The 22,966-nt window shown below is 50.1% G+C and overlaps 1 protein-coding gene across 1 annotated transcript in view; it reads right to left on the reverse strand.

Annotated features, from left to right (window-relative positions):
- The window catches only part of Nectin1 (nectin cell adhesion molecule 1), a 66,692-nt gene that overhangs the window by 13,969 nt on the left and 29,757 nt on the right, over positions 1–22,966 (reverse strand). Inside the window, exons 2-4 of the mRNA XM_008825998.2 lie at positions 2,783–3,133; positions 2,002–2,304; positions 1,577–1,694 (exon numbers count right to left, since the gene is read on the reverse strand). Coding sequence (XP_008824220.1) covers positions 1,577–1,694; positions 2,002–2,304; positions 2,783–3,133 — 772 coding nt within the window. The remainder of the gene's footprint in view (positions 1–1,576; positions 1,695–2,001; positions 2,305–2,782; positions 3,134–22,966) is intronic.

Below are 22,966 nucleotides of genomic sequence, written 5' to 3' on the forward strand. Positions count from 1 at the left end.
AGTATATATGTTAGGGTCTGTTTGGGATGGAGGAAAAATAGTAACAATAATAATAATCTCTTGCATTCCACAGGTTTTTTTTTTTGAGACAGGGTCTCCCTGTAGCCCCGGCTGTCCTGGAACTCACTATGTAGACCAGGTGGCCTTGAACTCACAGAGATCTGCCTGCCTCTGCCTCCCGAGTGAGTGCTGGGATTAAAGGCATGTGCTACCACGCCTGGCTCCACAGTTTTATATTATTCAATAAGTCATGTTTTTTTTTGTTTTTGTTTTTTTTTTTTTTTTGATATAGGGTTGCTATGGAGTCCAGGTTGGTTTTGAACTCTCAGAAATCTGATCTCAACTTCTCCAATGCTGAGATCACAGGTGTGGGCCACCATGCCTGGCAGTAGTTCATGCTTGATCATCATGCTGCTGAAATGTATTCAAGGGAGGTGGGAACTACTCCTACATAACAGACGAAACCTGAGATTCAAGGCCAAGGACACACTGCTAGGAAACAGCAAAGCAGAAATTCAGCTGGGTCTTCAGTGGAGTGCTTGTGGGTCCTGCTGGTTGGATCTTGGTCTCCTAGGCAGTGGGTTGACAACAGAGACATCTGAGTCCTGACCCTAGATTCTCTGAAGTGGAACCACTAGGCCAAGGGCTGGAACCTGCATTTTGAGAAGCTATTCAGATAGGGAGATAGGATGGGCTTCATTTCAGGATCTGTGTCCTTGCTGAGCAGGTCTCAGGACTTTTACATGTGGGGAGCATACTGGGAGTTTGCCAAGGACAGGAGACCTTCTTCCCTTCTCCCGACTGCTGTTCTTCAGTTAACCCAGCAGCTCCCCAGGCTATAGAACTGACAGGCAGGCAGGTTCTGCCCAACCCTACCTACATTCAGAAACATGCTTTGTGTCTGGAAATGGAAGCTAATAGGGAGGGCCTACCAGGGCCCCCTACTTCCTAGAAAAAGTTTTAGATTCACTCTGGGCTGTCATCTTCAGGTCATCCATGTCAACCTTCTTGAATTTTTGTCTCTAGGCATCCCACCCAACTCTCTGTGAGAGTAATGTTGGTTTGAGACATTCAAGTTGGCTGAAGGGGATTTATTGCTCTATGAGGGCTAGGCCCTAGAAAGCAGAGCCAAGAATGGGATGTTGGGATATAAGGCCCATTGCTGCCTCACCCAGAGAAGATGGGGGTATTAGAGAGGATTAGGAACAAAGAAAGATCTGGGGTGCTCCGGAACACTAGCTTCCCTGGGGACACCTTGATAAAAATAAATACAGGGGGCTGGGGTGGGGTGACTCAGGCTGAATCACCAAAGGAAAATGACAAAATTCTTTATTAGTGAGAGAAGGGAAGCAGGTCATGAGGGAAGGCCCTGCTGGCAGGACAGTTTGTCCCACAGACCCTGGCATGCAAATGCAGAGCTGTATGTATATAGGAAGTACGTGTATATACATGGGCTCCCCATTCTTATGGAGGCCCCCCATTCTTATGGAGAGCGTAGACCCTAGAGATGGGTGGTTGAGCTCCTGTGGTCTAGCAAGAAGAATTCTCAGGGCATGGGACAGCCAACAGCACTCACGTGGTCCAGTGGTACTCAGTGGCTGGGGGATTAGCATCTGCTTTGCATGTAAGCTTCACATCTGTCCGCTGCAGGTACCAGTTGCCATCAAAGCCCTCAATGGTCACCTCAGGCTCATCTGTGGGGGAAGGGAGGGGTGTTTGAAAGAGGTGAGGGGAGGGGAGCAGGCAGATATAGAAAGAACAGCTAAAGAAGGAAGATAGTGAGGATATGGGAACAGTTGGGAGAGGGAGAAGGAGGCTGGTATCACAGGACCTCAGAGTAAAAGTGGCAAAGGGAAGTAGGAGGGGAGGAATAGAAGGTAAGGGAAGAGATGGGGGGAGTTGCAGCATTCTGGGGAAAAGAAGTGAAGAGGGAGAAAGAGTAGAGGACAGAAGAGGAGGGCAGGTGGTGATGGGCAAGAAGGGCCCCTGGCCCCAGCTCACACTGCACGTTGAGTGTGATGCTCTCCTTGAAGCGGTCCAGGTGATAGTTGACGATGCAGGCCAAGGACTGCTGGTGGGCCTCCCGGCTCGGCACCAAACGGTAACGGCTGATGACTGTCACCGTGCCATTGGGGTTCCGGATCTCCTGGTATTCTGCCTCACCTTTTAGTCGTGTTTCCCAGGACACTACGCTGGGGGGCTTCCCATTGGCTGAGGTGCAGGTGGCCACCAGGACCTTATCATCCTGCCCCTTCCTGGCTCGAAGCACTGCCTGGGTGCCTTCGATCCAGTTGGTAGGTTTGGCTGTGGGGAGAATATTATAGCATCTGTCAAAGTTGTTCAGGCACCCACTAGGTGCTCACCTGGGCTGCCCCTGCCTTTCAGCCATGCTTCACAACAGCCCTTCCCAGAATTTCTCTTGGGAAGTTCTTCATGCTAGTAAATCCTCCATGCTGTAATATCTGTCCCACTGTTAGGCCTTCTTGGAGTCTTGACATGCTCAAACCAAGCCACACCCTTTCTTGCCATGATGTCTGAAGCATCTGTCTTCCTGATCCCCATGGTTTGGAGCTCCAATCTGAATACAGTTCCTGCCCCTGCCCAAAGTTAAGGTTCCTGCCCTCAATCCCTTGTGGACAGCCTGGCTAGCTGAGTAGAAGCCACCATGCCTGGAACTTTGGGAGCATGTCTACCTAACAGGGATGTCTGGGGCCACTGAGGCACATGCTGAGAATGACCGAGCCCTCTGGACAGGCAAGGGGAGAGGCTCAGGGCAGCTTACCCATTACAGTGAGATTGAGCTGGCTCTCACGGTTGCCAGTAGGAAAGGTGGCAAACTCGCAGATGTACACGCCCTCATCTTCCAGCTCCAGGTGGGAAAGGCGAATGGTGCCATCAATAAAGGAGGGCCGCAGGAACTCCACACGTTCACGGTAGGGAGCCAGCACAGAGACACCCATCGCTGGGTTATAGATAGCCACATTCTGCTTGGAGCCATTGGTGGCTTTCTGCCATGTGACTTGGGTGATCTTCACACTTGGCAGTGGGTTGGCAAAACTACAGTGCAGTACCACATCGGTTCCAATAAAGCCATACATGGAGTCATTCACCTGCACCACCTGGGTGTGGGCACCTGGTTGGGGGGGGGGATGGCAGGAAGTGGTCAGTGCCAGGCACTACTCCCCACCTGATCACTCTCTATGCCTTTACAGCAGCCATTAATTGTTATTTTATTTTTGTTTATATTTTTAAATTTTTTTAATTGAATTTTTGTGTATTTCATACAGGACATCCTAATTATCTTTATGCCTCCTTCCCCACTGACCCCCTCCCATACACCCTCTCCAATGTAATTCAGACATTCTGAATTGTGTTAAGCCCTATCAAGTCAAGTTAGTGTCCCCAGTTGTCCCTCAGTGCAAGTTCATCCACTAAGGTCTAGTCAGCCTATCTAGAATCCCTTTCTTTAAGCAGATCAGCTCTTCCTTACCCAGCATTAATCAGCTGCCAATAATTCTTTGGCTAAGATTGGAACCTGCTGCCCATTTCCAGTTCTGTGCTAGGTTTTTGTCTGCTTGAGTTTACATGGGTCTTGTGCATGTTGACACTATTGCTATAGGTTCATATGAGAAGAATCCCAGAAGCCTGTAGGACTTCCTCCCTGGTTCTTACAATTTTTCTGCCCCCTCTTCTGCAATGGTCCCTGGATGGGTGGATTTTAATATAGGAGACCTAAGGACCCACGCTCTGCAAATTTAAGACTCCATATTTTGCACACAGTAAGAAATTACATTTGTTTAGGGATGTGACAACCTTGGGGTTTTCTCTAAGATCTATGACTTCTCCAGCTATGTGTATTTGGCTAGGTTTAAAGGTACTGGCCACCAAGCCTAATGACCTGAATTTGATCCCTGGAACCCACATGGTGGAAGGAGGCAACCAACCCCTGAAAGTTGTTCTCTGACCTCCATAGATACATCATGGCACTCATACACACACACATACACACACACACACACACACACACACACACACTCTAAATGAATATAATTTAAAAAATTAAAAAACCCACTCTGGATAATATTGAAAAATACCAAGAAAACAATAAGATCATCCCACAATCCTGTTGTTTAAAAACGTTACTGATAATCTTGTAGGATCTATCTTCTTTACCTTCTCACTCTACATTTATCTACTAAACTATCATTTCTTTCGTTTTTCCTTTGGAGATACAGCCTTACTAGGTAGCTTAGACCTGTCTGGAATTTTCTTTGTAGACCAGGCTGGCCTTAAATTCATGATCTTAGCTTCCTGAATGCTGAGATTACAGACATGCACCGCCAACATGTCTAGTTTACTATCTATATTTTTTGCATGTATATGTGTGTGATATGCATGCATATATATGTGTATACTTGTGGAGGCCAGAGATTGATAGTGAGTGTCTTATTTCTCTCCACTTTATATATTGAGGCAGGGTCATTGGAACTCAGAGCTTAATGATTGGGTTAGTCTGTCTAGCCAGCTTGGTCTAGGGATCCCATCTCTGTCTCCTGAGAACTGGAGGTGGGCTACCACACCCATCTGGCATTTATGTGGGTGCTGAGGAGCCCATGTCTGGTCCTCATGTTTGTGTGGCAAGTGCTTTATCCATTGATCCATCGCCTTAGCCCCTATGTTTTAAAAACAAAATTAGAATCATGTTGTACAGATTGTACCACATGTTACTTTTCACTTAGTGATGTATTATCAATGTTGTTCATTATGTATTATCATGTTAGGAACATGCCTACATCCTATTTTTTTCTTTTTGTCTGGTTCTGGGGATAGAGCCCATAGTCTTGCAAGTGCTCTACCACTGTGCTACATCTAAGCCCTGCTCCCCTTTTAAGGCAGGGTTTGGTTACATAGTCAAGTTTGATCTTGAACTAGCCATCCTCCTGCCTCAGCATCCAGAATACTGGGATTATAAGTGTGTGTCCCCATACCTAGAATATCCTCATTTTTGATGAGGGTTGAATGCTTGCTTTCCAAGTAGGGTTTAAGCCAGGAGCCTTCCTAGGCCTTGGTTCCCTCATCAAATGAGTCAGATAATTCAGTCTTCTTATCTCACTGTTGCTGGGGAACCAGATAGCATAATGGGTAAGAAGGAATGGCAGGGGGCAGGAAGCTGGGGGAGGAGCTGTAATCATGGTTACTACAGTTCCCTAAGGTGCACTGACTCCTTGTCCCTGGCTAGGCAGAGGGACATGAATCCTGCTGAAGGTGGGTCTCTGCTGAGTCCCTCATTGCCTTTATAATCAAGTCCAAATACTTAAAAAAGATGTATTTTTAATTTTTAATTATGTTTTTATGTGTGTGTGTGTGGGGGGGGTCTGTATACATGCATGCCATAGAGGCCAGAGGCATCAGATCTCCTGAGACTAGAATTCAGGCAGTTATGAGCTACCTGACATTGACATGGATGCTGGGAACTGAACTCAGGTCTTCTGGAAGAGCAGATTGCTCTCTTAACTGCTGAGCCAGATCTTTACCAGTGTGTTGTCCACATCTCTTCATAAACCAGGCTTTCCATCTACATCCAATCAGACCCATCCTCAGAAAACAGTACATTTCTGTGTTTCCTTCTCTCCCTCCTCCCATCTATTTGAGTACTATTTGCTGAGTGACCATATACCAGGATCTATTATCAGTACTTGGGTCCTATCAGCTTGGTCCCCAGGGAGCACAAAGCCTGTCCACAAAACACCTCTGGACTCTTACACAGTTCCCTCAACCGAAAGGGCCCTTCCCCTTCAGTGCAAACTGCTTGAGCCCTTCCTTTGGGAAGTTTCCTGGTCTAGTCTCCAGGATACTTCTAGTGTAGCTTTTCTGCCTTAGAATGTGGCTGCTTATACCTCTGACTTTTCTCCTGGACTATGAACTCCTTCAGGGAATTCTTTCCTTTCCTGAATTCCCCAAAGCCCAACCTGGCCCAGCATCTGGCATACATGGCAGGCCTCCGTGTTTCCTTCTTTTTAGTGTAGCAAATATTTATTGCTGGGAAAACTGCAGTGGAAGCCAAGAGAGAAGATTCCCAGAAAGAGCGGGCAACTGGTGACAGGACAATGAGTAGGTGCCCTCCAGTCTCCTCATCTAGAATGTCTTCCCTTTGAGCTGCCACAGCCCAAACCTGGCTGACTCCTCTAGCCTTGGACAGCCACCCCTAGTCCCAGGCTCTGCCCTCTAGCTCTCTCCAACTCTTAGTCTGTCAAATCCTCAAAGTTGTATTCTTATCATGGGCTTGTTCATGGGAAGTCCCGTGGTTGCTGAGTGATCACAAGTGTGCACTTCACGTCTGACATCTTTACTCATTTTACTGAGTGCCATCAATATTATCAATAGTGCCAGGCACTCTACCAACCTAGAGGCAGGAGGATGGCTCCAAGGGAGCCTGGAATCCAAGAGGGGAAAGTTGGGGCTTCCCCTTGCCTGCTCAGTGTGATGGAGCAGCAGGCAGTCTGGTGAAGATTCCAAAATCATGGTCACTTCAGTATATTGCTCTCTGCTCTGCTCTTCTAGAGAGCACAATGACTATGGGATTCCTGGGGCTTAGCACACAGTAGGCACTCAAGAAATGCATGCTAAGCTAGGCATGGTGGGACATGTCTGTAATCTCAGCAATCAGGAGACAGACTCAGGAGGAACACAAGTTCTAGATTATATAGTAAGACCCTGGAAAAGAAGGGAGGGAGGGAAGAAAGGACAGAGAAAAAGGCGGGGGGGGGAGAGGGAGGGCAAGGCAGGTGTGTACAGAAAGTTGATCATTTGTAAATTTAAGCAGGCACAGGGGAGGGAGGGAGAGGGAGAGGGAGAGGGAGAGAGAGAGAGAGAGAGAGAGACAGCCCCTCATCACTCTGAGAGTTTCATTCACATTCCTATTTTCTATACCTTTCACATCCACATAGTCCTTTAAAGTACACAGGGTGTCCCTACCCTACCTGCTGGCCCTCAGCCAGTCTGTAGGTACCCACCTGACACCTCAGGCAGAAGTGCTGGGGACTGGAGGAGGTACAAAGGGAGACATGTGGCCCATAGTTGGGGGCTGGACCTCCACCTGCCTCTGCCATTCACATTCCTATTTTCTATACCTTTCACATCCACATAGTCCTTTAAAGTACACAGGGTGTCCCTACCCTACCTGCTGGCCCTCAGCCAGTCTGTAGGTACCCACCTGACACCTCAGGCAGAAGTGCTGGGGACTGGAGGAGGTACAAAGGGAGACATGTGGCCCATAGTTGGGGGCTGGACCTCCACCTGCCTCTGCCTTTGGCTGGCCACTATGGGACCTTGACCAATCATTTTCCATTTCTGAGCCCATTGCTCCTTCCTCTGAAAAGGAACAGCTCGGCTGCCCTGGGTCTCTATGCTCCCTTCTGGCTCTCTAACTGTCTGGTGGCTGCTCAGCTTGTGCCCAACCCAGAAGCAGCCCTGAGAGGAGGTCAGAGGGTCAGACAATTCAGTACTCTTGCTGACAGGCTGGCTGGTAAGCAGCTAACCCCGGATCCTCCCCAGCAGGACAAGTAGGCGCTCCCTACAGCTCCCTTAGCCTCCACTCCCCAAGCCTGCTGGAGGCTGCCCAGCAGCTGAGATAATGTGGGCATAATTGGGGAACTTGCGCCACACAAAGTCAGGAACTGGAAAAGCCAGTTGGGAGGGCTTGGGCCATAGGTGAGAGTTGGGGGAAGGGGTGTGGGCACCAAGAACCATCTTGGGATTGTGTCAAGCATGGTGGACCTGCAGGGGTACATGGCCCACTGAGCCCCCACTATCCTGTCTCCTTTCATCCTTTTGGTAGGTGTGGGGCATGCAGGGGGCAGGCCCTGGTATACAGGCTGACCTTCACATGCTGCCTCCAGAGCAGTGACCACACCCTTTAAGTCTGAGAGCCAGGAGGGGAGGTTGCTGTAAGGGGCTCAGGTGCCTAGGAAAGGGGGGGGGTGTCCTTCCCACCCAAGTCTGTACTGGGTGGAAGCCATTTTTTCCTCCATAGGGCTCTCCCAGTAGTTCTAAGATGGGCAGGAGTAAAGTTCCTGGCCATTCCCCCACTGCACACAAAGTAGACTTCTCAGGACCTGGCATGCTCACTTTTGTCCTTGGTATCTGCCATAGCAGGCTGTTAACAGGGCCCAGGAGGTGGCCCTGGGGTGGGCATGGGGACTCTTGGAGTATGAAGGGTGGAAATCCCAATGTCCTAGAATTGAGAAGGACTGAAAGACTGGCAAGGTGAGGCCTCCTCCTCACTCCACGCTGAGGGATCCACCTCCCAAGCTGCTGCAGGAGTCTGCCTGGTGTGGTCTAAGCATTTCAAGTAGGGGCCAAGTACCCAGTTCTTAGATTAGGCAGACTGGGAGGCATGCTGATGGATCGGGGCTCACCCTGAAAATGGAGAGGAAGGGCTGGGTGGGTGGCAGGAAGGAGATTCTCAGAGTCTGCACAGCTTTCTCCTGGCCTGACCCAGCTTTACAATCTGGAAAAAGACACTAGTAGCTCTCATGCTTTGTAGGATCTTTCTGGCACCCTCCTTTGAGGTGCTCAGTGGGACTGGGAAGAGTCTGCAGTGTGGGTTTGCATTCTCCCTCTGCGCATCTCAGTGGGCTGACTACACTTCTCTATGACTCAGTTTACACTGAGGGTGTGCATCTACAAAATGGGGATTCTAATAGTTAATACCTACCCTATAAAACTGTTGTAAGGGTGAAATGAAGGAGTGCATGGGAAACTCAGAAAGCAGCATTTAGCACAAAATAAATGCTCAATAAATGTTGGTTGTTCCCACTATCACCACCATCACCACTATCACATCACCACCACCATCATGATCATCGTCATCATCACATCACCATGACCATCATCATCACATCATCATCATCATCTATGAAGTAATAGTCCTCCTTTCCTCATCATCACCATCATCTATGAAGTAGTAGGCCTCCCTTCTTGGAACTTCATTCAACAAATGTTTACCTGACACTAGGCACTTGTACTGGGTGCTACAGCCTCCCACCTTCTGGGATGCTCTTTTAGTTCATTCTTGACTAGGTACTTCTACTCAGACCTCAGTGCCATATGACCTACATCTGTACCATTACTGTTTCCTGCACATGGGTAGAGTCTGTATCTTGTCACTCAAAAGATGTCTAGCTCCCATGGGAGAGGCAAGAGCAGGCTTGGCCTTGGGTTGTATTAACTGTATTGTGCCTGATATGGTGGGTCTAGGGTTTGGGGAACCTGCTTAATCGCCGGTTCTCCAAGCAATAAGAAAGCTCTCATCCCTTGCTAACTACAGACTGGAACCTCTGACATGGTAGCACATGAGAGCTCAGTGGCTCTGGCAACCTACTACTAATCAGGTACAGAGGGGTCACCTGCTCAGGGACACAGAATGACAACTGCCCTGCCCTGTGCAAGTCCCACCCTTGCCCTTAAACCAGACTCTAGCTTAGTCTGTCTCCTTAGGGCCCTCGTGCTCGGTGGTGTCCTTCTGGGATCTATGCTTAGAAGCCCCACCACCCTTTATGAGAACCACACAAATACTAATCATAATACTCAGCCAAAGTGCCCGCCAGAACTCTGCTCTGGGATCCAGTGATGGGGTCCAGTGACTATGGGCCAGAAATGGACTCTGGGGAGCCCAGGTGGGAGTGCTTGTAGGAGACTGCTATCTGCAGAGCAGGCAGAATAAAGGTACAAAGGGTGCAGACACCATGGGCTCTGTGTCCACAGTGGAGGGGTGTTTACATCGGGGGGCATGAAAAGAATGAGTCATTTTTTTTCTGAACTCAGTCACTGTCAGGATCCTCCCTGACCATCCTATGTGCCTAAGGTCCAAGACATAGGTCTCTAAGGCTTGTGCTCAGGTGCCTCAGTTTCTTTCGGACTCACGATGGGCATTTGGGGCAACCTGGCTTTGCAGAAGTGCTGAGCCAGCAAGGCAGGCACCGGACTGGCCCCCCACAACGTCATAGGCCTGTGAAAGCCCAAGCTCAGCAACAAAACACAAAGGCTCTTCAGTTGTGGCAGACAAACCTGCTCCCCAAGGCCCTGCCCTGCCTACCACGGAGCTAATCTGCAAGCAGGTGGCAAAGGTTCCCACGCATCGGGCGTGGCACACTCCACTCCACTGCCCTCAGACCTGCTGTGCCATGATCAGTTTCTTTTCCTACTTTTTAGACCTCAGAACCCCTGTCCCAGCCAGGCAGGATGGGTCTGGGCCTGGAGGATGAGTGTACTTGCCTGAGGACCACTTTGCCCTGGCCTGTCTGTGCCAACATTTCCCAGACCCTCCTTTCTTGAAACTTGCCTACATGTCTTGGAATGGCTTGAAACAATGTGGTAGCATGAGAGAGAGAGAGAGAGAGAGAGAGAGAGAGAGAGAGAGAGGAAATATGGTTAGAGACAGTGTGGAATCATGAGAGAGAGAGAGAGAGAGAGAGAGAGAGAGAGACTGTGTATGTAGGTGTGGAGTGCTGGGCTCTCTAACAAGACCTCTGTGAAACCAATATCCCTTTTTGTTTGTTGTTTGTTTTGAGACAAAGTCTCATACCAGAGTCCAGGCTGCCTTGGAACTCACTATGTAGCTCAGGCTGGACTTGAACTCATAGCAATCCTCTTGTCTTTTAGTAAGCCTTCTTACTACTCAGATTACTTAGAGGTGTGAACTACCATGCCACCTAGGAACCCCCTGCCCCCGTATGTGTGTGGGAAAAAAATGTAAGTTTTTTTTCCAGTACAGGAGATCCAACCCAAGGCCTTGCACATGCTAGCCAAGTGCCCTACCCACCAAAGTACATCCTCAGTTGAAACCAATATCCTTTGGGATCAGCTTCTAGGACTTTCTAGGCATGCTCCCTCCTTCCCCTCCAGGAACTGGCAGACAGGACAGGACTTCCGGTGAGAGGTGAGAAACAGCTAAGTGGGAATGACTCACTGTGGGGAGGGGGAAGGGCCCCTGAAACCCTGCTGAGTCAGCACAGTGACCTAAGGTTCTGGGACCCTCCTTCCAGCACAGCTTCTTTCCTAAATGTCAACTCCCAGGAAACCCAGGCTGAAGCATCCAGAGGAGGCTGGAAGGAGGAGGTGGGATTAGGAGGGACTCCCTGAGGTCTCCTTCTCTTGCATAAATTTGCCAGTCTGTCACCTGGACCCCTCATTCTGCCAGCAAGAGCCCATATAGGCAGGGTTCTCACTGAAGCCTTTTGAACTAGTCCTGTCTTGTATCTCTGGCCCAGGCATGGTTCCCCATTAGTTTGGGAGCTTCTTGAATCCCAGGCTGCATCATCTGCTTCTAACCCCCCTTCCACACCTAGGACAGGGCCACAGTGACCTGACTTAGAGGATACAGAGTTCATGTTCGTGTCCAGCCAGCCCTCCCTGGGGTGGGCACAGCAAGAAGATACAGTGTGTCCTGGGCCTGCACTTAATGGCTTCATTCCTGGCTTCTATAGTGCAGGGACTTCTTTTGGCGAGAAGGCCCTGGGGGATTCTCTTGGGGACAGTGCTTCTGGGATGACTCCAGGGACTCTGAGTCCCTTTCACTCTCACTACCAGCCACTAGCAGTGTGATAAAGTCCTATGAGCCCACAGTCAGAGGCTAATTGCTACTGTCCGAGCCTAGGCGCCTCTGCCCCCAGCTCTGGGGTCACAGAAACTGCCCATGTTTTCCTCTTGGCTGATGCTCCCCCGACTCCCAACATGAAGTTGGTTAATGATGGGCTGTAGGGCTGGCGCCAGGCTCCTTGGGTGGGGGAGCATAGTGCGTGGGAGAAGAGGGGGCGCGGCAGCCTGCGAAAAACCCCAGAAGGAGCCAGGGCCTAGGATCTTCCAGACAGGATGGGCCAGCCTGGCTCCCCCAGCAGTGCAGAAGCCCTGAGGTAGAGGCAGCCAGGGGGTGCTCTGACAAGTTCCATCTCTCCCTGAAACCTGGCAGGGCAAGTTGGGGGACAGGGATGATGAATCAGGGAGCTGAGCCTTGGTTCTCCCACCAAGGAACAAGGCTGGGGATTCCTAGACTGTTCTCCTGCAGGTCCATTTCCTGCTGTTACCCCTTCCCCAGGGTCCCCTGGAACCCCAGGAACATGAAGCCTCTCTCTGGACCCGCCTGCCTCCATCTCTAGCCTTCAGGGTGGCACCTCTTGGTGCACTCTGTTTCCAATCCTGTATCACATCTGCCACCTTTCCTTTGGGCAGAGGAAACTCAACACCCATGTGGGATACATCCTTTCTCCACAAGTCTTTCCCCTGTGTGGCCCAGACCATCTCTCACTGGTCCACTCTAGGACAGTACTAAGTGCACAATCCCCTTGGCTGCAGATACCTAACTAGGTTCACTCTGTAGCTAGAGTAAAACTTCCTCTACTTCCCGCAGTCCTTAAGATCAAGCCCAAGGTAGCCTAGGTAGGCCTGGAGCTCATGGCAATCCTCGGGCTCAGCCTCCCTAGTATTGGGATTCTAGGTGTGAGCCACGATGCCCTGTGGGAAGAAGTTGAATACAGAGTCCCAACCCAGGAATGCTGAGTAAAAAACAAAAACAAAAAACAAAAACTGAGGAAGTGAGAGACAGCTAGAGGTCTAGCTTGTTAGCCCTTTGGCTAAAAATGTACATTCTTGCATGATGGCGCATGCCTTTAATCCCAGCACTAGGGAGGCAGAGGCAGGCAGATCTCTGTGAGTTCAAGGCCAGTCTGGTCTACATAGTGAGTTCCAGGACAGCTGGGGCTACAGGGAGACCCTGTCTCAAAAAGACCAAAAAAAAAAGTACATTCTTGACTTCCATCCTTCCAGAATCTCCTTAGACTTGGCTTCTGATGAGGTGGTTTTCTGGAGTCCCTCCCGCCCCTGTCATCGGTTAATACGTATACTCAGGGTGCAGTACCTGGACATGCACCTGTCACAGCACTTCAGCCTAAAACCTGGCACTCAGGAGTCAGAGAATATTGTCCCAGGTTGGTGAGCCAGTTAGAGTCCTAGGGGGAAGGGGAGCTAGGTATTGTCACATGTCCAAAGCAGTTTCCTGGAAACTGCATTAGCCAAGGGGCAGAGATGGAAGGAGAGGCCTCACCTGTGTAGAGAAGACACAGATCAAGGTCTGGTCCTTGTCTGAAAGCAAAAGCAGGAAGCTACATCCCAACAGGGTGTGGGTCAGCCTGATCGCTTGCCCACCTTCTAACCCTGTATCTCCCTGCTTGCTTCTCAGCTGATATTCTCGATTCCTTTTCTCTCTCTCCTTTTCTGGTTCCTAGCACCCTATCTCCTTTCCTTCTTCACACCAGACCATAAGGTGAAAAATAGTTTTCTCACCCAAGCAAGCTGTAGCAGAGGCCCTGCTCCCAAGACCTGAGCCTGTTTATGTCTGTATGTTCTCCAGCTCCACACCCTCCCTCCACAGCCCTGGACATAACCTGGCCTTTCTTACTCTGTAGACATGGATGCCCCCGGTTCTAAGGCCAAGATTCAGAAGGGTTCAGAGTCCATAGCTAATGGCATCCTTTTCTGCCTCAGCTGCGAGGAATGCTACTGTCTCACAGCAGATTTCCCTCTGTGAGCATGCATTGTTACTGACACATTTTGGAGAGTGTAGGCAGCAGTCTCTTAGGAAGGCTAGTGTTGGGGAGGGAGAGGTTGGGGGCTGCTGAGAAAGCAGAGGGAGAATTCCCCAGGCTTCCCCATGGGAACCTTCACAGGGCTCAGGATTGACATGTGCCTTCCTTGCTTCAGCGTTCAGGGTTCCAAATGGCATTCAACACCTATTTGGCAGTGGAGGGCTCTCAGGTTTGCCTCATACCAGGGAGGGCCAACTGGATTACTCCAGCACCCAATTCTGTGGGTGCTCTGCCCAGCTGCCTTCAAAATGGCTACAGGAGAAGAGATGGTTAGGTGGGTACAAGTGCCTGCCTATGGAGAAGACTCATTCTAAGAGTAAGGGCTTAGGTGGAAGGTGTGATAGGTAGGGAAGGGATTGAAAGGAATGGAGGGTGGGAGGTCTACAGAGAGGGTTGGGGTATATGAAGTAATTCGTTCTTGAGCATTGAGTTTCAATTCAGCCAGACCTGGGTTTATATCTTTAGCTGGACAACTTCAAGTTGCATCAATCTCTCTATGCCTCAATTTTTTAATGTACAAAGCAGGGATAATGATGTTATGGCCTCCTAGGGCTGATATGAGAGTGAAAGCTCATTCCTATATGCCCAGTATGGTGCCTGGCACATGGTGACATTACATGAATGGTGGTATTATTACAGGTATTATCCCAGGTAGGAAGGCCTGCCTGGGATTCAGGTGGGCTGGCTTCCATTCACCTCTGTAACCCACCATGTGATCTTGAGCAATGGACCTCTACACTTACACTGCTGACAATTCCCTGTGCAATGTAGGATGCTTAGTAATATTCCTGGTCTCTACCCATTAGATGTCAGGAGCCACCTTCACTTGTGACAACCAAAAAAGTCATCTCCAGACTGTCACATGCTCTCTGGGGGTGGGGGGGACTGCCCCTAGGAAGACCACAGCCTAGAGGAAGGGGTATTGAGCTCGTGAAGGGCATGGTGGGTGTGTGGGGCCAGCCATGGCAAGCTGGATATAGAGGGAGTGAGGAGTGCCATTGCCTGACACGCTAGCGGGAAACTGTCCTTGGGTGAGAACAGGGATGCAGGCCTTCCAGTCTGGAGAAGCAAGCTGAGCTATGGGGGGTAGGGACAGGCAAATGGAGAGAACATGGGGTTTTGGGGGGTGCTGGCTATCAGAACATGGGCTGTGGAGAGGCCTGCTTGTGTCTAGAGGATGCAAGAGGACAGGAGAAGGGCAGCCAGGGAAGGGATGCAACCAGGAAGACCTGGGGAGGGCATGTGGCACAAACCCCTAGTCAGGGAGGGCAGAGAGGCTGTGAAGGCAGAGAGCCAGCTGCACTTTTCAGAGTAGAACCCAGGTCAGGCAGCATCTTCCTGCGGAGGGTAAACTGCTATCATTTTGGAAGGATTTTCACCTCATTTGGTTCCTGCTTAAGTGAAATCCACAACATGTGTTCTCTGCATTAGTGGAGTGTTTGTGCTTAATTAGTGGCAAATTCTTTCATATTAAAGTCATTAAGTTTTGCCGTTTGCTCTCCTCACCCTGGGCCTGGCTCTCCTGCTTTTGCTTTAATGTGGGAAGGCCTGACTGCAGGCACAGAAGTCCCTCCAGCCTGGTGGGCTCAGGAGGCATGAACACAAATACAGTCACACAGACACAGGCATAGACACAGACACAGACATACACACATACACACACATATACAGACACACACACACACAGACATACACAGACAAGTCAGACAGACAGACAGACAGACAGACACACACACACATACCTTGTGACATTCAGATTCCACAACTCTATCCCTGATGCCCGTCTCACCCAGGACTGGCATCTGGCCCTCCTGGCCCTCTGTCCATACCCTCAGACACCTGCCTGTGGCTGGCAGTTCTCGTTTGGCCTGCTCCACCTCTGGAGCTACCTTATAGGCAAGGTTTTAAGGTCAGAGGGGTGTTCTAGGCTGCCAGGTATGGGCCTGGTCATCCTGTGGAAGAAGGACAGGGAGGACACAGCGATGCTGGTGGCTGAGTTTGCACAGTTAAACAGGCAGCAGGACTGAGCACAGAAGCACCAGTGGTAACCGAGGTAACATTAGGATGGGTGGGATGCAGGAAACTCTGGCTCCTGCCCCAGTATCTCTGGAAGGGCTTTGTCTTATGCATAATACAGCATCCCTGTATTATGCTGAAATACAGTGACTCCTGGGTAATGCTTTATAGCCCAGCATTCACACCACGATGACCCCAAACTCTTGGACAGGGCAGGGTACTGACATCTAGAGCCTTTAGAATACGAGCCTTAGGGGTCATACCCCAACTCCCTAAACACACACCTCTGTGGACCCCTAAACCACCCACATAAATCCTCACAGTAGAGTTTATACAACAAAACCAGGGTCATGAACCCAACCTAAGTGCTAATCTCTTCCTGGCTTAACCATAGCACAGAGAGAACCCTGGGGCATGTCAGCCCTGCCGGGACAGCCCTAGTTTCTCTCCTTTTTAGACCCAGGTTTTCCAGGCTAGTCTTGAACTGCTAGGCTCGGGAGAATCCCCCTGCCTCAGCCTCCTGAGGAGTAGAGCTGGCACCATAGATAGGGGCCGCTATGATGACCTCATTTCAACTTTTGTGGAACTCCAGGTCCAAATTCAGCTGTTTTTGGTGTCCCTGGAAGAATGGCACTCATGAGAGTTTTCTTTTCACCTGGCAGCCCCCTTGATGTGGAGGAAAAGGTGAGATCTTCAAAGGGTCCTGATAATGGTGCTTCAGGGAGAGGGAGGCTGCCTCATTAGAGTACCCTGTTCAGCGGGTCTGTGGCCATATCCTGGCCCTGTCTCTGGGTGCTCAAAAGGCAGAGGGTGGGGTATAGGTTTTTCTATTTTGCCAGTCAGCTTCAGTGCCTTCTAGTAGCAGGACCCATGACTAAGTCCTACGACCATCCCTAAACCCCAGCCTTTTCACCTAAAGGTTGGGTCCCAGCACATGTACCTCGCTTGGTTGGGGTGAGGTCACTTTTCCAGTACTGGGCAGTCTTCTGGGTGACCTGCCCAGCTTCCTCTGTTCCTGGAACTCGGATGTCATTGCCCCTTCCTCCCCTTTTCTTCACAGCACTCAGATCATCACCTTAAACTTGGCAAAATACTGAGGGGGACACCTCCCTGATGCCATTGAGCCTATCCTCTTTCTACCCTACCTGGCAGGGATACATAACGTGAGGGGACCCAAGAGGCAGGGACAGCTCTGAGCCTGGCCACTCCCCCCGACACTGATCCTCCCCAGTCTTCCCATGTCACAGGTGGTGTCACAGTTTCGAGTGTGGGGTCTTTCCTGCCTTCCTCCCCACACCGAACATCTCTCTTCCCAACATGAATCTATCAGGAGCCTCACCCAGTTCTGCTTCCAGCTCAGACTTGTCAGGGTTTCAGGAGTCACTGGTAGGGGCTGGCATGCCAGGGCCTGTTCCTCATCCTGCCTCACAGAGGGAGCCAGCACGTAGGCACAGGGCATGGCGCCCAGCTGTGGAGATACAGCCGGCCTCTACGGCCACCTGCTTCCCTTGCCTCCCCCTTCTTCCCATTTCCCTGTCCTCCTGGCCCTGCATAGAGTATCCTGACAGCCCAGGAGCAGATTGTAGCAGTGGTGTGTTGTGTGTGCATGCGTGCGTGTGTGTGCGTGTGCATGCATGCCCCGTGTCCTCCAAATTGAGAAGAGCATTGTCTGTCCTCTTCAACTGCCCTAAGATTGGATCCATCTTCTTAGAAACAGAAGCCCAGGATACCTGAGAGAGAATATACTAGAGGGTCATGTTCCCTGCTGGGGGGCTTCTAGAGAAGGCAAGAACAGCTAGGATGTGTGTATCGGTTACCTGTGCCAGGTGCAGGTCTGAATGATTACACGTGCTAATTTGCTTAATTCTTAAAACTCCTAGGAGCTAGGTGCCATTATCATCCCTATCTTAGAAATGAGGAATTCAGAGAGGGCAAGTATCCTGTCCAAGGCCAACCAACCTGTGAGGCCAGTTCTGATTCGGGCAGTCTATCTCCAGAGGTCATGCTTTTATCACCACTCCTACTGGTGGCCTAGCTCCTTTTCCTTCCTGGGGAAGTGATAGCCTGCACTCTGCGAGATAGACACATGGAACCCCTGTCTGGTGAAGGGATGGGTGAAAGGTCTCTTCAAAGAGGGTGGGTACCATCTCTTCTGCCTTTCACCCTTGGCTCTGGGGAGAGGCTCACACCATCTGTCAGGGCTGCTGGTCAGCCAGGTCACAAAGGCACCTGACTGGGGATACCAAACACTATCCATTCTTCCCTGCTGCCTAAATTCTAGCCTGACTCTTCCTGAAGATTTTTTTTTTTTTTTTTTTAATTTTTGTTTTCTTGAGACAGGGTCTTCCTGCAGCTTCAGCTGGCTTAGAACTTGCTATGGAGACCAGGCCATCCTCTGCCTCCCAAGTCCCGGGATTAAAGGCATGTGTCACCATGCCTGGCTTGCTGCAGAGTTTTGTCTATCTGGCCTTTCAGCTTCCCCATCTGGGAACTGTGTGGTGGAAGCTGTGAGGAAATGGAGACAAATATATGCTGAGTACTTCCGGGAACCATGGGGTTGGGGTTGGGGTGGGGTGAGGGAGAATGGAGCAGCAGCTACCAGGCACCAAGGAGCTATGGTGTCAGACTTATATGTCACGGTATTTAATCCTCACAACCACACCAGGAGGAGAGCTCCCCTCAGCCTCAGGCCCAGAGAGGTGAGTGACTGCCCAAATTGCCATTTCCCAAGGCAGGAAGAGGAAGGTGTTGGTAATCTTTCCCTTTTCATCTCACCCCAGTCCCTCCCACCCTACCCTCCTCAGCTCCAAAGCCCACAAAGCATGAGGCACTCTAAAACCCCATCCCTTCCCTAAGTGAGAATTGGGGGGGGGGGGTCCTAGAGGTTCAGTGCAGCCCTCAAGGTGAGTAAGACTTGCCCCATCTTCTGCCACCACAGAATATTGGCTGGCTCCACCTCTGGCCTTCGTACCAGAGGCTGCTGGGATAGCACGCCAAATTAGCTTAATGAGGACGGCCCTGGCTTTAATTGGGGCCCTGGGCTTTGCAGTGCTGACTCCTGTTTTCATTTTTTAAAAGCTGGAAAAGGGTGGGTTTTCCCTCTCCCTCTCCCATGCATTTTCACCCTGGCTAATGGTTCCTCATTCAGAAAGGCCCCTACAACTGCTAATTGCATTTAATTACTGGGGTAATTAATGATTTGATTGGAAAACTGAAATGTGGTGGGTGAATTTGGTACATAAATAGGAAAGTCAAAGGGACAGAGGACTCCGATTGAGATTCAAGGAAAGTCTGGGACGGGGAAGGAGCAGGCTGTGGATTCTTCAGTGATCCCCTTAGCCAGGGACTAGCTGGTTTGGGCTTCCCATTTGTCCACGAGAAGAAAGTCACAGAGGAAAGCAACTAGCCTGACATTGTAAAGAAGATGGTGGGAATTGGAATCAGGAGGTGGCTGAAGAAGAAGGCTGGAGAGGTGTGACTTGGCCTGTGATGGCTCAATATGGCGATAATGGCCATGAGAGCACCTGGGGAAGACTTATCAGCCAGCCACAAGCCCTTAGACATGTGCTGTGCTTGTTTCTCTTGTGGTTACAAAGGACCTGCCTCTGGGTCATGAGATAAGTAAATATGGCTCATGGAAGCAGCCAGGTGCAACAGAATTGCTGAAGTGGGCATGTGGCTAGAAGGCCACCTCTAGCCATGCACCTTTCTGCCCCTTTGCCCTCTTTTTACTCCTGGTCCAAATGGGAGGCTCCTGACTTTCCATTTCTTTCCTGCTTGGTTTCTCAGTAGCATGGAGTGACAGGGGCTCGGGAAAACGGAGTAGATGGGGAGGGCAAGATGTTCACTCCTGGAACTTTATGGTAACTTGTGGGTTTTCTACTATTCTAGGAAGAGAGGGATGGAGAAAGAATATGAGGCAATAAAGGGGGTAGGCAGCTGGGCTTGGTAGCTGGGTCTGTAATCCCAACTACTCAAGGAGGCTGAGGTAGAATTGCAAGTTCAAGACCAGCCTGGGCAACTTAGCAAGACCTTGCCTTGAAAGTTAAAAAAAAACAAACAACAAAAACACCCACCCTCAACACCCCAACAACATTAGGGAGTGGGAGAGGGCAAGCCATCTGCAGGTGGATAGTCTATCCATGTGGGTGGGCCCACATGGCCCTGTGATGCTTCTAAGGTGAAGGCCAAACCTGTATCCAGTGGCCAGCTGGGCATGTTGCCTGACATGTGCTTCCATTAACTCCTCTCTCCAGCTGCTCCCTTGCTACTCCCAAGGCCCTACTCTTCAGTCCTATCAGTACAGACATTGAATTCTCCTTGGGAATTTCTAGAATATGGTCTTGAGCTGGCCCCCACCATTTCTTCTCTTGAATCATACAAAATCATGGATAACTCTGAGGCCAGTGAACCACTCTTGAGATGTATTGCCATCTTATGGTATAGTTAGGTAACATACCTCACTTCATCCTCATAAACACCCTGTTAAGGCAGGTGCCACTGTCGTGTGGGTAAACAGAGGCCTAAGCTGGTAAAGTGGTTTGTCCGAGCCATACTGCTAACAGGTGGATCTGAATGCAAACTAGATCTTATGACACAGCCTCCTGCCCTCTCTACTGCCTTGGGGCAGATCGAAACCAGTATCAGGCCTTCAATCTGCTCCTGCTAATATTCCAGGCCTCTTCTTCTGCCCTTCCCATGTCCCCACCCTCTACGCAAGACCCATGGAAAACTCCTACTTCAACACTCAGGTCCCACAGAGTCACCTGATCTGTCCTCACATTCCCACAGCCCCTAGCTCTGCCTTGCTCAAATAGCAATGCCTGGTGTTCCATACTGAACTGTGTCAGAACACTTGGGTCATCTCTGAAGCCCCAGCTTGGTGCCTAGTGCCTGCACTGGGAATAAACTACATCTGCTCTGCTCAATGAACTCTGAGCCAGAGTCAAACCCCAGTGAACAGACTCAGGGATGTGGGTCCCCACTGACTTCTCGGGTCACTGAGAGCTTTTAATCAAGACTTCTTAGGAAGCTGACTGATCAAAGAAGGACCAGACTCCCTGGTGAAGGCCATGATTACTTGCCAAGAGGAAAGATGCTCTACAAGAGAAAGGTTGAGAGCCACAGAGATGGGGGAGTATCGGATCTCAGTTCTCTTACCAGTGGGGAGAGGAAGACCCTCCTCTCTCCATCTGCTGGCCAGGACATATCCTACCACTCTTCTCCACCAGTTCCCTTAACCTTGAACATCCAGATCCTAGAGCAACCAAGGGGAAAGTGCCATTTTGAGGATGATAAAGTTGACACAGTTACACAATAAATGAAAAAACAAAATAAATAACAACAACAACAAAAAAAACAACAAGGAGAAAGTCCCTTGACCCTCTGCCCTCTGGCTGGAGAAAAATGGGAAACTAGGACCAGTCACTGGTGGGAAACAGCCCTCTAGGAGAGAAGTCTTCTGGGTAAGAGTCTCTGGAGGGCAGGCTGTCATCCCGTACACATTGCTGAAAGACCCAGGGTGGTGGGATCAGGGTGAAGATGGGTGGTACCTCATCTCCCATCACCACTAGGCCACAGCTGCACCAGGTGGGGCCTCTTGTGGGTATAATTGGGAGGTGCTCTAGAGTTCAGTCCTGCCTGTCCCCCTGGGGTGGGAGGGGGAAGGAGGCCTGAAGAAACAGGTCAAAGCCAATTCTCCCCACTGCCCCGCCCCCAGCTAGAGCAGTACCGCTGAGCCTGTAGGACCAGAACCCAGTGAGCTGTCCTGACACGTCCTGGAGACACAGCTTGAGTGGGAAGTGCGGGAGTAAGTCTGGGCTGGGAGGTGGGGCAGAGGGGGATTGCAGGGGGACAGGAGGTCTGTCCACCTTAGAGGATCAGGGGACTGGCAGGTAGCAGGGTAGGGTAGCTTCCCTAGGTAGGTTTCTCATCTCAGGCCCCTGCCTCTCTAGTTCAGCTCAGGTTAGTGAACAAGGCTGCTCGTAGCAGATAGGGGCAAGGTGGAAAGCAGTGTTTCACTCGCTGCGCACATTGTGCAGGGAGGAACCAAACCCACGCTGATAAAAGCGAGATAGCTGAGCCTTGGACATGCACAACGCACCTCAATCAACAGGAAGCCTGGCTGAGTGTCATCCCCTCTCTGCTAGCACTCAGGCATTGCCCACCATGGCGGGTAGAGGCTGGCCTGGGGAGTGGCAGAGCCCACACCACCCAAGAAAAGGCCGCTTGCCCACGGTGGTGGTGGTGGGAGTGGGGGAGGCAGGGGTGAGGATTAGGGCAGGGAGACACTTTGAACCCCAGAAGGACTGGTGGGAACTGGTTCTTGACTCATGACAGAGAAAAGGGGTGGGGAATGGCAAGGTTCCTGCTTTTTTATTATTATTTTCCCTCCTTTATGAGATGTGAACTCCAGCAATTAAAAATTCACATTTGACTTTGGACCATCTGCCTGCTGTACGCCTCATCTTTTGTTCCAGCTCTGGATCCATCAGACTAGCAAGCAGTTCTCAGCAACTTTTCCTCTTTAAAAGACAGATTATGTGCCTGAGTTTTTGTAAAGCTTGGCCCCTGTCCTTTGGAGGCTCTCTGAACCCTAAAAGTAAAAACTAGTGGGTGGTGCTTATACTTCCTGTCTCTGGAATTTGAGCGTGGATTGATCTAATCTGGATGCTTTCTTTGCACTGGATACCCAGAAGGGCTTCTCTTTCAGGATCTGCCTCTTTCACTGCCATTTTCTGGAGTAAGTCTTGTTATTCCCATTTTTTCAGAGGAGGAAACTGAGTCCTCAGGGGAAGGTGTGAGGAAAATAGTTATAAGGAATTCAAATCTTGTCAATCAAAAGAATGCTCACAGGACTGTAACCTTTGTAATGCTTTTTGTAATCTCCCCCACTTTATAATACTTTTTTAATGCAAAGGTCCTGCTGCATTCCCCGAACTTTGGCCAAGAGCTACCAACCTTTTTCCTTCATTTTCTTTAATTTTTTTTTTTTTTTTTAAGTAGCCAACTGCAAAAGACTGTGGGGTGCAACTCCAACCAAGGGAAAAGACACAGCACTCTTGTGTTGGGATAAAAACCTATCAAATTTCTTGCTTGCTGTACCTGCTTGCTTTTCAAACAGGGCAACACACCCTTTTGCAAAAGTAAAAGCTGCCTGTGAGTTACTTTCTCTTTGCATGCTCTTTGTGTGGTATTAGTGGGTTCCTTGGACCCCATATTTTATTTCAAAAAGATGAGAAATTCACCAAATTGCATAAGTAAGAAGTGGTGGAACCAGAACTAGCCCTGAGTTCCTGGCTGCTGTGTTC

This window comes from Nannospalax galili, unplaced genomic scaffold (genome assembly GCF_000622305.1).
Source record: "Nannospalax galili isolate Female #2095 unplaced genomic scaffold, S.galili_v1.0 scaffold229, whole genome shotgun sequence".
Classification (NCBI taxonomy): domain Eukaryota; kingdom Metazoa; phylum Chordata; class Mammalia; order Rodentia; family Spalacidae; genus Nannospalax; species Nannospalax galili.